Source organism: Apis mellifera, linkage group LG7 (genome assembly GCF_003254395.2).
Source record: "Apis mellifera strain DH4 linkage group LG7, Amel_HAv3.1, whole genome shotgun sequence".
In the NCBI taxonomy this organism is placed as follows: domain Eukaryota; kingdom Metazoa; phylum Arthropoda; class Insecta; order Hymenoptera; family Apidae; genus Apis; species Apis mellifera.
Window position 1 is genome coordinate 1995628 of NC_037644.1, and position 14329 is coordinate 2009956.

Below are 14329 nucleotides of genomic sequence, written 5' to 3' on the forward strand. Positions count from 1 at the left end.
TTATTTTTTGTTCTTCACACTCTCATATTAATTGGCATTTTATTTGTTAAAAAAATTATTAAAAGCTGATAAAATAAATAATATACCATTCATGTTTGTTCTAATAAGCTTTATTCAAGATTCACTTAATTGTGGTTAGAAGGAATTTCCCTAGAATATTTTTAAAATTTGATTATGATTTTTTTCAATGAATGAAATTTCACTTAACAAAATATAGAAAAAAGAGAAAGTAAATCAATAATAATTTCATTTTTCAATTAAAAACAATTTGTAAGTGGATAGTAATAAATGATAAATAATTTTAATAAATATACTTACTTATATGAAGATTTTGATGTATAAAAATGCCTATAAATAATTTATTTATAATAAAAATAGAATAATAAATCTAACAAAAGAGAAAAATTAAGTGATCTTATTTAATCACCTAAATCTTTATAAATAAATAAATAAATACTAATTAAAATCTTGTATATAAATTTAAATTTGCTTGGAAAAATATTGCTGAAGAAATTTTATGAAAGTGAATAGATATAAAATTACATTTGAATATCGTATTTTATGACACATCCTTAAATAAGAAACAAAAATGATATTTTTCTTTTCTTTTTGCTTAAGGACTTAACTTTTCAACTTTTAGCATCTAGAGTTAACTAATTTCCATCAATTAACAAATTGAAACGCGATAGAAAAGATTAGCCCAAGTTTCCGTGACGTGAAACTGGTATAATTTGGTAATCATAATGTTATCAATGATGTATTGAACGTATGAGGGTACCTCCATCCGATAAGAGAAATTTTGTTCAACGGGGAAATGGTATATAGACTGTCGAATGCGGGAACGATTCACGCAGTTGCATTTCGATTATTGCACTTCGTGGAAACTTACGTGAGTGCTTTCCCTCGGCGGAAGTTGGGATTGTCGAGGAAATCGATTTTGGAAACGATGTCGTCAGTTTTGATGTTGATCTTACTGGTAAATCGTATTTCTGAATTATCTGTTTCTTATTTACGTTCATTTACGTAGGATGACATTATGTGTGCACCATATATCATTGTTGCAGAATTTAATATATATATATATATATATATATATATATATATATATATATATATATATATATATAAAACAGTGTTCTCTTCTTTACAGGAATTTATGGATATATTTTATTTACAAGTGAATTTAATTTTGTAGAACATAATATTTTGTAGCTTTTTATTTTTTTTATCCAATATTTAGATTGGATTATTAGATTATTATCACTGTTAATTCGAAGGAATTTGATATTTGTATTTTTCATGCTTTTTGATATCGTGTGTTTATCAAAAGATCTATTTTATTCATTATTATTTTTAATAATAATTTCATTATTTCGAAAGAACTTAATATTATTTATTTTATTTTTTCTCCATTTGAATATTTAGATTGTTGGATCATACGCTCAATCCCCAGATCAATCGTCTGATAAAATTGACGATGTGAAATTGACAGATACCGTGGATGAAGATTCTAATATCACGTCAACATTGAAGAACATTCAAACTGTAAGTATCGAAGGTATATAATTGATCCACTCGGGGAAGATATACATTCGAAACAGAAGCACAATGGATACACAATAGCCAAAGCACTTGAATACTATTGCTATACAATACTTTGTTTGTAACAATAAAGTAAAACACTTCTGGGATTATAAATCATGTTTCATACTTTATATGAATTGTATATGGATTGTAAAACGCGCGTGACACAAGTTTTTTATGCTTTTCACAAGATTTACAATTTGTGGTTATTTTAAATTTTAGTCTTTTTTTTTTTTTAGGTTTGACAGAAAAGAATAATCCTTCTTAATCCTCGAGGAAAAGTATAAAAAAGTTTTTTTAAAACTGTCATATAGATTTATCCAATTTGAAATGTGATCTGATTCGAAGGTGTAAAACAAAAATAGCAAAAATATTTTATTGTAAATTGGAGTTTTTATTCTTATCAGTGGAAATAAGTAAAGGAATCGAAGAAACTGTAGTTCTATTATTCATTTTAATTATAGAATAATATAATCGTTTTACTTAAATAGTTATAATATATAATATTAATCCTTGATTATAAAATTATATTCTCGAATTTATATAATAAGAGTTTTTCGAAACTCTTATTAAATTATTTTCCTCAATTTAGAAAAAATATAAATTTTATAAAAAAGTAAATGAAGTCAAATCTTTGATTCTTTCCCTTTGGCATTGTAATCAAATGTAAATTTTTTCCAATCGTTGATTTAATACATATTTACATTTATGTATTACATATAAAATATATATTTGAAAACTTCTCACGAACATCAATATTCCATCCCAATTATTAATTTTAAAATCCAATAAAAAAAAAAAGAGAATTACAATTATGCACCAAATTTTTTGCTGCATTTATTAAATTAAATTCTATCAATCCAATAAAAAGGAATCTCAATTGTACCAACCAAATTCTTCATCTCAATTTTATCAATCCAATATGTAAAAGAATATTTCAAATTCCCAAATTCTTCGTCCCAATTATTAAATTTTTCAACTTGATAAAAAATATTTCATCCCAAATTCTTCCATAATTTAAATTCCATCGAATAAGAAAAAAATAAAACTCGATTACAAATGAGATACATTCTCTTGGTACCACTTATTCATAATAAAATATATTCCATCATTAAATAAAGCTCTTCTAACAAACCAACATTAATTTTCAGCCTGAAACAAGCACCACGTCGAAACCAAGCCTCTTCTCCTGGTTTTTCACTCCATTGCTCCAGAATCTTCAGGTCGATCCTCATACTCTCCAGAATCGTGTCACTCAGCTCAAAGAGGCGTTGAACAATCTTGGATTTCGGAATCAAGAGGAGGGGAAGCAATTAAGCAACGCGAATAATTTATTGAATCTCGCCAGTTTGTCTGATTCCGGGTTTTACACTAACAGGGTGGAGCCAGCCGGATTTTTCGGTGGAAACGGATGGTTGGCGAACAAAGGTGGATTGTTGGGCGGTCCAGGTGCCATTCTTTCAACTGGCAGCATTTTGACGGATTATCCCACGGCATACAGGCGAAAGTAGAAAGAGGCGTTTCATAACTGACCTAGAAGACGGACTTGACGATGATTTAATAAATTGTTAAATAGTTGGAAATGAATGGAGATGATTCTTGATGAGAAAAACGAAGAAGATATTATTAAGGGATAATATTTTTTTATTTCAATTTTTTAATTTTAGTTTTTATACTGTATCTCAGTAGAATACCTCAAAGATTTTTATATTTCTAGCATATTAATTGTTATCAAGTTTTGGAAAAGTATAATGTAAATAGATACTTAAGAGAAGAGCATAAGCAAAATTGATTTTGACTTTGTTCAATAAATTCCAATGTTACACTTTGTATATTTTTAATAATTACTGATGGATGATGAATGCAATCATTTTGCAATTGTTTTTAAAATATTTAAAATGCTCTTCACTGTTCTATATTAGAAAACATTGGATTAGAAGATGATAATAAATATATGAGATTATTTTAAAGTATTTGGAGGATTTAAGAAACATTCTGAATGGCTCTTTTCGAAATAGAGAAAAATCGATCAATTGTAGAAAATAAGAAGAAGAAACAAAATGATAAAATGTATGTACGAATAAAGAGATTCTTTATTTTTTTTTCAAGAAAAATATTTTATTATTTTTAATTTTAAATATTCTATTATATTATAAAGTTTATTCCCTCTTTTGAATTTTTTTATCATTTACTCAAATTTATTTTTTACCTTTTTCCAATAAATAACACATCGAGCAAGCTGTTCAACTGTCGAAGTGGAGAAATTGACTGGTTTAATGAATAAGAATTACGGAAGGTAAACGTCCGATATTGATGATGAAGTTAAATTTTTCATCAACATTGAAATATCGAGGAATAAAACGGAACAGGATAAAATGAGAAAAAATATTGAGAGCAAATAAAGTATAAGTAGATAATTCCCATGGAACGTGTGCGAAAAAGACGAAAAGAACAGAAATTCTTCTGATAACCTTTTAGAGGAGAAAGTTTTCGATAAATAAGCAGCTTTTGAGCAAGAAAGAAATTCTTTTGGAATAAGTACAATAGAAGCCCTTTAGAGAATAGTAGTAGAATAACATAGAAGCCTTAATAGAAGAATAACATTCAATTCTTTTTACTTGCTATGCGATACTTTAATGAACTATAATTTTAGAATTATGTTATTGGAGCTAATTATTGAAGAATTTTCAAATTTGGTAAAATTGTATTATATTGTATATGATATTATACAATTCTTTAACATTTTGAATATTATAAAGATAGCATGAAAAGCAAGAATGGATTCTAATAAAGGTTTAATCTTTTTTTTTTTTTTTTAGAATAAATTTCAATTAAAAAGATATAATATTAATAATCAATTAAGAATGTATATTGAAAAAAGAATTTTTATCTGAATTATTGTGGAAATGGATTACTCTTTTAAACAGAATTAATAGATCCTCTTTAATAAGAATTTTAATATAGATGAGAATGATTATAATTGATTAGACAACTTAATTTAAAATCTAAAAATAAATTATTATAAATCATTTAATAATTTAAATTAAAATTTACAGATTGTGTAATTTATTAAGTGAAATTTGTGGCTATGGATTTTATGGCGGACAAAATTAATAAATTTTTCATGTAATCAACTGACTGTAAATTTAAATTACTTATAAAAGAAAGCTGTCAAAAGGTATGATATTACAAATCTTGCGTTAAAAACTCGATGATATTTTCACAATAAAATATAATATTCTTTTTGTATACAGTTAAATATTTGAATCACTTTTAAATATTTGATTTAGTTTATATAAAATATTATACAATAAAAAAAAGAAGCATAAATTGAAATTCATAAAAAGAAATTTATAGAATCTTAATTACATATTATAAATTAAATAAATCTTAATTATATATATAAATACATTATTATATTATATATTATATGTTCAATAATATCAAAAATAAAATATAAAGAATGAATTTTGCTTTTATAATTAAATATAAATGAGAGGTAAAATTATTTATCCATTTATCTATAATTTTATATTTGAATTAACTAATTAATACATATTTCTTTTGTAGAAGTCACATCAAATTCTAAAACAAATGAAAAGAACATTTTGGGCATAATAATGATAAGTATAATATTTCTTTTTTAATTTTATTAGAATTAATTTTATTATGAAATTGTCTCTAATATAAAAAATAACTTTATTTTTGTTTTTTTTTATAAAAATATGATTTTTATAATTATCATTTGGCAACATATCAAGAAATATGACGGTTATAGTTATTTTCTAGCTAATTATTTGAGAAGCAAATAATTAAATATTATAAATTATTTGTAATCTTTAATTAACGCAATTTAGCACACATAAAATTAATCTCATATTTTTTCTAATTTTCTCAAAATTAAATTCCATGAAATAAGATTTTTTTTCTGTATTATTCTTTTTTTTTCTTTTTTGCTTAATTTCTATGTTTATAATTCAACTCAAGTAACAATTTCTGGTTTGTATATTTATTTGTAAAATAATGTCGCAAAGTTAGTTAAGCACGTCCAGTGTTAGTTAAACTGTTAATTTATTTTTAAAAAGTATTATATACGAGTTGCGAGAAATGTTAACAGTAAATGCAAGTACATAAATGGTTTTGTAGAAGCATTCGATATTAAAGTTTTAACGAGTCCTCCGCGGTTTCAAAGTGTGACATGCATTGTGAACCGTGTATACATATATCCTTGGGTTTAGTTTCCGTCGGAACTAATTATCGGTTACAGTGATTCGTGGAAAACGTGAATCGTGGTAAAGGAAACGTTCCATTATTGGAAAACGGTCGGATACTTAGTCGTTTTGATTAATATTCGTCAATTTATAACATCGTTTTTCCAATAATCGTGAAATATGAAGAAAATTTAATATAAATTTAAAATGAATTTAGATCATTTTATCGAATCAGTAATAATTAAAATAGACGCATTTACACGATTTCATATCATTCATTGAAAAATTCAACCTCTCACGCTTACGTGTATATCAATCTTCTTTAATGCTAATTCTTCTAAATTTGTATTTTTTTTATTTAAATTTAATTTTCTATACGGCCATAGCCTTTATTCCACCAATGTTATTCATATTTCGTGTGAATTCCATTACATAATGAATTCCAATACTAAAATACTAGTGCTATTGAGATATTTGCATTTATTAATAAATTCATCGTATTTCATGCTATATCTAATATATCGCGACGTAGTCTTAATCATTAATAAAATTGAATATCAAAAATATTATTTTTGATATATTTTTTTTAATTCTTTAATTACGAATATTTTGATATTTTCTCGAAGATTTTTTATTTTTTAATATATATTATAGAATGCATATAATATTGATATTTTATTATTTCTTGTTTGTTGTGTGTTTTTTATATTTGCAATCAATTTTATCAAAAATAGTTTTTTCTCGTTTTAATTGATTGTTTTATTTCATTCAATTCTCGTGAATTATTAATTTATCGTGTAAAAAGTTTCCATACAAAAGAAGAATGAGCCAAAAGATATAACTATTTTTTGTCGTTGCATTTTATCATTGATTACTTTTTAACATGCATTTCTATTATTTATAAACGTGTTAAAAAAACAAACAATTTTAACCGTTTGGGAGAAAAAGAATTGTATTTATTTTGTAGTGTTTCGTAGAAAGTTTTAACGAGACAGATTCGTTGCATTTATATTTCACGTTTTCAACAAAATCGTATATAAAACGTATCAAAAATAAGTGAAATAATATATTACGTTATTTCATCTCGCTTAAAATTCTTCGAAAAAAATATTTATAATCTGTTTTATTTAATTCAAGATTGATACAATTTTTACATATAACTTCTCTAAATCTGTCTAAATATAAAGCATATTTTATGCAAATACTTATATATAAATAATGCATCATATTTCATTTCTTGGAACGATATTTGGAACGCTAAAACATTTAGAATTTTAGGATAGACAAATTCAACGAAATTCATAACCTTACTGTATCAGACTGTGAACCCTTAGTGGGGGAAGCGGGCACAAGTAGGGATGCCATGAAGTGAGCCTCGCATCGGGGCGGCAGTCGAGGCTCGTCAGTCGACCAAGTAATGCCGTGTCCTGTCGATCGTCGGTTATAAGTGTGTAACGAACAACGTGTACATAAGGATAAACGCGAAACGAAAGAAAAAAACGTAAAATTTAATCGCGTGCAATCGTGAAAAGTAATAATTGTGCTCGACTAGAAGTTTTTACGTTGTTTTTTCGTTTTATTATTGCCTCGTAGTTTCGACCGCGAGTGTTATCTTTATTTCGTTTATTTTATGTGGTATCCCATTCGAATAGAGAATTAATCGACCGCGTATATTGGACACAATTCCTTTCCTCTTTTTTTTATCTATAGAAGAAGAAATTTGTTCTTCGATTCAATAGGAGAAGGATGAAACGACGTATACGACGCCGTATCATCGTATCGCGATGAGGTAAGGGACTCTTTTAATTTTCCAATTTGATTTTTGATGTGTGCATAATCGCGTGTATACATTTATATAAAGGTTTGGAAAGGATAACAAGCGAATAAGTATGATAGACGATTTGTTTTGAAAATTAAACATGGCGGTGGAAGAAGGCGCGCGGTTTTGTATGAGTTTAAATATATAGGTTTAGTCAGGCCCCGCTAGGGGGACACATTTATCATTAATTTCACATGTGCATTATATAGATGTGAATTTTATTTGAATATAAAAGAAAAATATTTAGAAATTGTAATTCATTATATTTTGTTTTCTAATCTAAAATCTAGGAATTTAACTAATAAAAAGCAAATAGATTAGTTGAATAATAATGTGAAATTAAAATATTTAAATTTGATGAATCAAAAAAGAGTTTTCAAATTATTAAATTATTTTTATCAAACATCAAATAAATTACATGCAAATATTTAAAAACAAAATTTAAATATAACGGAAACAAAATTTTATTTACGTGAAATAAAAGTTTAATAAAAAAAATTTTCATATTTTCATATTTTCTCTATTATGTATGAAAAAATATTAATTTAGTAAATATAAGATATTAATAAAAATTAAATTTATTATTCCATTATTTTAAGAAATGAAAAAGTTTAATATAATTATAAATCTGAAGATTTGTTATCATCATTTGTTACGATCCAACAATATCATTTAATAATCAAATTGATTATTTCGAATCAGTAGCTTTTTCAAATTAACCAAAATTGTCTAAAATCTTTTCATTTCATTCGATCTTTTGCCAAATATAAAAATCGAAAAATAGAATAATTGAATATGAAAACATATAGAGAGGGGATATAAAAATAAAATATTTTTTTTTCTAAATTTTTCATAAATTCTTTTATTTCGAATTCCATACATTTTTTTGTCGGGGACAAAATTCGAAATACCATGAATTTTTATCAAACATAAAATAAAAAAAAAAAAAAGGAAATTTGAAATATTACAAACTTTTTTCTACGCAACATCCACGTACAATATATAATATTTTAAAACTAGAAAGCTTTTATCAAAATTTAAAAAAATAAGAATAATTCTTATTTATTCTATGCAATGTTCTTTGACGAAGAACAATTAAATATATTAAATATGAAAAACTTGTGTCACAAAATACACAAAAGATTTTTTCCCCCCGATCCAAATCAAATTACTCAACGAACTAAATGAATTATTCAAAAGTTCGGCGCAAATTCACGTTTCACCTCGAAAGGTAAATTCGTTCGAATACTTGCATCATGTTACACGATAAAACCGTAATTAAGAGGCCTTGTCTCTGCTGACAAGGTATCTCGCGTGACTGGTTAAATCTCTGGATATCATTAGTTAACTATGTAAGTACGTACTCTTTACTCTTATACAGATTCTGTTTGACAGTAGGAAACCCTGGAATATAACGTATTGCGACCGGTTCGTGGGCGTTACTTTCTTCAATGTGCGGGAAAACTTGTTAAAACCGATGTGTACAAGTCTTTGCGAGATAGTTTGGAATCAAAAGATTATCAAAGATTAATGATTATGAAAATACATTTTTTGAAGGAAAATTGGGATATTGATTCTTGTAAAGGAACGTTATAAGGATTTAAGGGAGGATAAAAAAATGAGAGATCATTGAAAAATTGAGAATCAATGCTCAAAATTGAGTAGATATTGTTTATTAAGAAGAAAGGATTATTAATTCTTAAAAATTGATATGTAAGAATTAATTTAAAGAAATATGTAAAGAGGTATTAATTTTTAAAAATTGATGTTAGAAGAAAGAGTTGAAAGCAAAAATGTGATTTTGAAAACTCGAAAGTTTGATATTATGAAAATATTAATAATCTTAAATTTTAAGAAAGAAATAAAAGATAAATATCTTAATTGTAGGATTATTTAGAAATTATTTTATGAAAGATAGACATTATTCGAGAAAATTTTATTTCGTTCTAATTTCAAATTTTGTAATTAATTTAATTATTAAAAGATAATACAATTATAATGATAAATAGATTATAAGATCTATTTTAACTAATGATACTAATAAATAAATTATATAATTATTTGTTGATTAAATAAGAATTAAAAGTCATAATTTCCTCTTTTTTCTTTTTAAATTTATTACGAAACATAATATTTTCCTCCCTATGTTGTTTAATTTTTGATTTTTATACGGTTAAAGAAACATTGTCTGAATTTTTATATAAATACCGACCAAGGGAATATTTAGTGAGAATGAATGTAAAGTAAATTTTCCGAGCATTTCCCGGTGAAAATTTCCATTCACTGCGCCATATTTCCATGTTTGCGACATGTTACGATTCGCATATATATATATATATATATATATATATATATATACACAGAAAACAGATAAATAGAACAAATTGCGTTTCTTTTATTCGAGTAAAAAAAAACCATACATTTCGTGATCTATCAATTATTTCGCTGCGACGGATTTTGAATAAAGAAAAATTCTTGCTTATTTTCGATTCAACTTCTGTGGAAACGTATTGCCACATATATAAATTTGATTAAAATCGGCGAACAATGGAAACTCTGTAAACAATCGAATAAATTTCTCTCGTAATAGATCATCTTATATCCAATGCTCGTTATTATTATTTTTTTCCTGTTTCATATCTGTCGAAAAGAATAATCGGATTTTTCATAATAATTCCATTTTGTTTTTATCGTCGTTTTAATTCTTTCCTTTCGTTTGTTTGTCGTCCATGTTTTCTTTCGTTATCGCCTTTTATTTTTCTCTTGACGTTATTCATTTGTTAAATTAGCAATCGAATTATTTTTTAACACAAAATTCTTCTCGCTTCTGTCACATTTTATTTCGTCCTAGAGGAATTGGATGGATGGACGAATATTGGAAGAAATCTACCCACGAATCTCAAATTGACCCGCATCTGTTCACCAACACCAAATTATACACGCCCACGTCTCGATACGTAGTGCACGAAAATAAACCGTGGTGCTTTATGCATTTTTAATTAGTCACGCTTTTCTTGCCAGCACGAAAGTTTGTCAGCCAAAAAACTTAACATCCCGATGTTTCTTATCCGTAACTTTCGAGTGTTCTCGAGCGAGAGGGAAATCGATGGAATCGAAGACGAAACTCGACGATGAGTGTTTGAATTTTTTATCAGAATTGGACGTCAATTCAGTTACATTATTAATTAAGTTTCTTTCGTCGTATTTATTGGGATTTATTCAGGCGAAACTTTGGTCTTTTTTTTTTTTTTTTTTCGTAACGAATATACATATTAAATTTGTTCTCGTTGTACGATTCGTCAAATAAGAAACGTTGAAATTAAACAAATATTATATAAAAATTATCTCGATATTAATTTTCAACAATTTTAAAATTTATATCGAAAATTCTCATTCTTATCATATCTAATTAAATTAATTGGAAATTTTCTAAATTTCGCTTTTCTTTTGAGATTAATAAAAAATGTATAAGGATTTGTTTTTTATTAAAATCACGCGATATAAAATCTCCTTTTAATAAAAAAAAATTTCATGTTTGGCATGAATGAAAATCTCGAAAATTATTTATCGCGTTCCCGAACCGGAATTCTATATAAATTCCAACGAAATAATATTTAGTTATTGTTATTAATATATGATATAAAAATAGATAATCAAAAACTTTTTTTTTTTTTTATTTCAATTTTTACCAATTTACAGTGAATTAAGCTGGACTTCAAATTATTTTTATCTAACTACTGGCGTGATCGAAGGAAATAAGTCACTACTGAAAAGAGCGATCGTCGACCGCAAATTATCGTTAAAACTTTCTTTCAGACACGCTATATTCGGACTTTTATATATTTTATTATATATATAGTACAATGGCTCACGAAAGTATTAGAGCATTTGTTGCAAATAAAACTTGTAATAATAAGATATATTTAGATTTAGAATTCCGAGGGTAATTGTTGAAATTATTATAAGATAAGAATATCGAAATAATTTGAGAGAGAATTTTTAAATCTTTAATATTTTTTTTTAAATATAATTTTATAATAATAGTAAGTAAAAAATTTAAATATATAAAATATTTAGATTTTTAGTATCTTTATCATAAACTATTACAAAAAATATTTCCAGATAACATTTTGTTCGAGATATAATGATTTTGAATATGGATTTTATTAAATGAAAGAATCTAATCTATAAATATCTAATCCATTATACTCTGCATATAGACAAACTTTAATGAAAATCAGGATTTTTAGATCAGATGAATTTCTTTGCAAGTTGTTTCAATATTTGTGCAAGTTAATTTATAACATAATATAATGGATTTGTACATAGTGGACCTTAATAAACTTTAATAAATCTTGGTAATCTTAGTAAAACTTAGCTACAGTTTTGAACATTCAAAATCAAAACTAATATTTCGAAGAAAACGAGTAGAATTTTTAGTGATAAAAATAAATTTTTTATCATTTAATTTTCATCTTCAGTTTTGTAATTTAAAAAAAAAATCATAACGTTATACGTATCAAAAATATTTTAGGATTAACTGAATTAAGTTATAGTTATAGAATGACAGAAAATAGAAAAAAAATTTGTATCAGGCAAAATTAAGTGATTTGGAATCGTTGATAACACGATGTGAAATAAAGATGTTTCGCAAAGATTTCAAGGTCATTTTTATCTTTTTAAATAGAATTCACTAACGAACTTGCGAAAAGATCATGATACAGAGTGATAGAGCTTGTTAACCTTCTGAACGGTGGATTTCTTCATATATTCGTATCCTTAAGCAGTAAGTTTGTTTTTTCATATATTTATATATGATACGTTTAAATGTAGTTTCGTTTTTTTTCGAAATTATTTGCATAATTTATTAAAATAGGAATTTTTATACGTTTAAAGAATGTGAATAATATATAAAAAAATAAAAATATACAATTTAGTGAGTATTTAAACAAATTAGTAAAATATAAATTCTGATAGTAATTAAATAATTATTATTATTTTCAGAATATAATTAACACGTTTAAATAACATGAATAATATAATCAAAATATCTATCAAATTCATAATATTTATATATATTAAAGTAATTATATTTATAGTATATATATATATATATATATATATATATATATATATATATATATATATATATATATATATATATAGTAAATCAATTTAAGCATGGATTAACTATAAACATCATATTTTAATTCTTGGTAAGAATAGAGAATTTATAAAATTTTAATTTTTATTTAATTTTAACACATATTTCAATCATAATTTTAGACTAATCAAGCTTTAACAAATAAGAATTTCCAATAATTGTACATTCTGAAAAGATGAACACGACAAAAAGAAATTTGAAAAATCAAATGGAATTCTCCATGATCAAAAATTGTTCAAAAAAAGAACAGAAAGGAAACACTTATAAATTGCATGATTATATAACGTCTTCGAATATCGAAATCCTATAAAAGAGAATACTGACCTTTCTTCATATTTTCCTAGATTTTTCTAGACCTTCTCTGTCATGCACATTTATAAATTGCCGTTTATATAATATTCTAACAGATGGGCCGGAATATTAGCCGTGATTTATCTTGCTTCCCTTTCGTTTACATAATCAAATTGTTTGCAGTCACAACGACCTCGCAGAAAGATCGTTGATTCCTCGAAGGGAAACGATTCATCCATTTCGACGATCTTCTCGCGTTCCTCTTTCTTTTCACCTTTCGTCGTTCGTTCTCTTTGTGTATCGATTTACAATAAAAACGAAAAAATAGAGGATTGACCGATGATATGACACTTTTGCGTGTTTCCATTTCCATTGGTCGGGATTAAAGAAATAAAATTATTTTTATTATCTTTGAAAAAAAGAGAGAAATTGGTTTTGATTGAAACGTTTGTGCAGATTTCCTTTTTTTCTTTTTTGAGCGATTAAGTTTCTGTTTCTGAGATTTAGATTGTTGTGAAATTTTATAATAATAAGTTTATATATAAGTTTATAATAATAATATATTTTATATATATATATATTAATTATTGTTATTATTCATGGTTTTTTTTTAAACGATGGGATATTATTTTTAAAGAATAAGTATTATTTTAAAATTAAAAGAATTTAGATTTCATTATTTTTCTCTCGTTCGAAGTTTCTTTATGGAAATAAATGTACACGATAAGTTTTTTCCTTTAAAAGAAAAAAAAAAAAAAAAAAGAGGCATGCATTCTTTCACTTTGAGAGTAAATGATTTTTTTTTATTTGATGTTATTTTAAGGATAGAAAAAATTAAATGATGAGTCAAAAGAGAAAAATTATTTTTTAATTTTTTAATTCTAATTTGTATCACTATTTCGAAACATTTCTAGATAGATAATAATCCTAAAATAATGATCAATAATTTTAATAATTTGAGATAAAAGAAAATTGTTTTCTTATATTTTTTTTAATTTTATTCAAAATAGAGTGTTAACGTGAAATCATCATTGTATAAATTTTACCAAAAAAAAGTTGCATATTTTTCTTGACAGGTTTAAGAAAATTATAACAGATTTAATTGATCATAATTAAAAAGTTATGAACTTAAAGAAATTAAGAACTTAATCCATTTTTTTCTAATTAAAACAAAGCTCTTAAACTTGTAATTGAATAACCATACCGAGGCTGTTTTTATCAACCAGATTTATGAAGATAAACCCATCCTTTAGAATCAGA

At 25.0% G+C, this 14329-nt stretch overlaps 3 protein-coding genes across 6 annotated transcripts in view; 2 read left to right on the forward strand and 1 right to left on the reverse strand.

Annotated features, from left to right (window-relative positions):
* Nucleotides 1–14329, reverse strand: part of LOC100577098 (enolase-phosphatase E1) — a 62038-nt gene that overhangs the window by 7957 nt on the left and 39752 nt on the right. The gene's annotated exons all lie outside the window — the stretch shown is intronic.
* On the forward strand, nt 800–3413 carry LOC100578137. The gene is made up of 3 exons (XM_003249527.4): nt 800–976; nt 1426–1545; nt 2736–3413. Exons 1-3 carry the CDS (start codon nt 815–817, stop codon nt 3093–3095), a joined length of 642 nt encoding a protein of 213 aa, XP_003249575.3. The 5' UTR covers nt 800–814; the 3' UTR covers nt 3096–3413.
* Nucleotides 7170–14329, forward strand: part of LOC413153 — an 85478-nt gene continuing 78318 nt past the window's right edge. For 3 of the 4 annotated variants that reach the window (XR_001703737.2, XR_408526.3, XM_016913155.2), the window contains exon 1: nt 7171–7584. The gene's annotated coding sequence lies outside the window, so the exon portion shown is untranslated. Of the gene's footprint in view, nt 7585–14329 lie in introns of all 4 variants that reach the window. The other variant, XM_006559812.3, reaches the window with a different exon arrangement.

Bases quoted from the DNA above. Each gene is read 5' to 3' on its own strand.
- LOC100578137 (XM_003249527.4), top strand. From the start codon at position 815: ATGGTATATAGACTGTCGAATGCGGGAACGATTCACGCAGTTGCATTT. The intron at 977-1,425 runs GTAAATCGTATT...TTGAATATTTAG, and splicing joins TTTTGATGTTGATCTTACTG to ATTGTTGGATCATACGCTCA. The intron at 1,546-2,735 runs GTAAGTATCGAA...ATTAATTTTCAG, and splicing joins CATTGAAGAACATTCAAACT to CCTGAAACAAGCACCACGTC.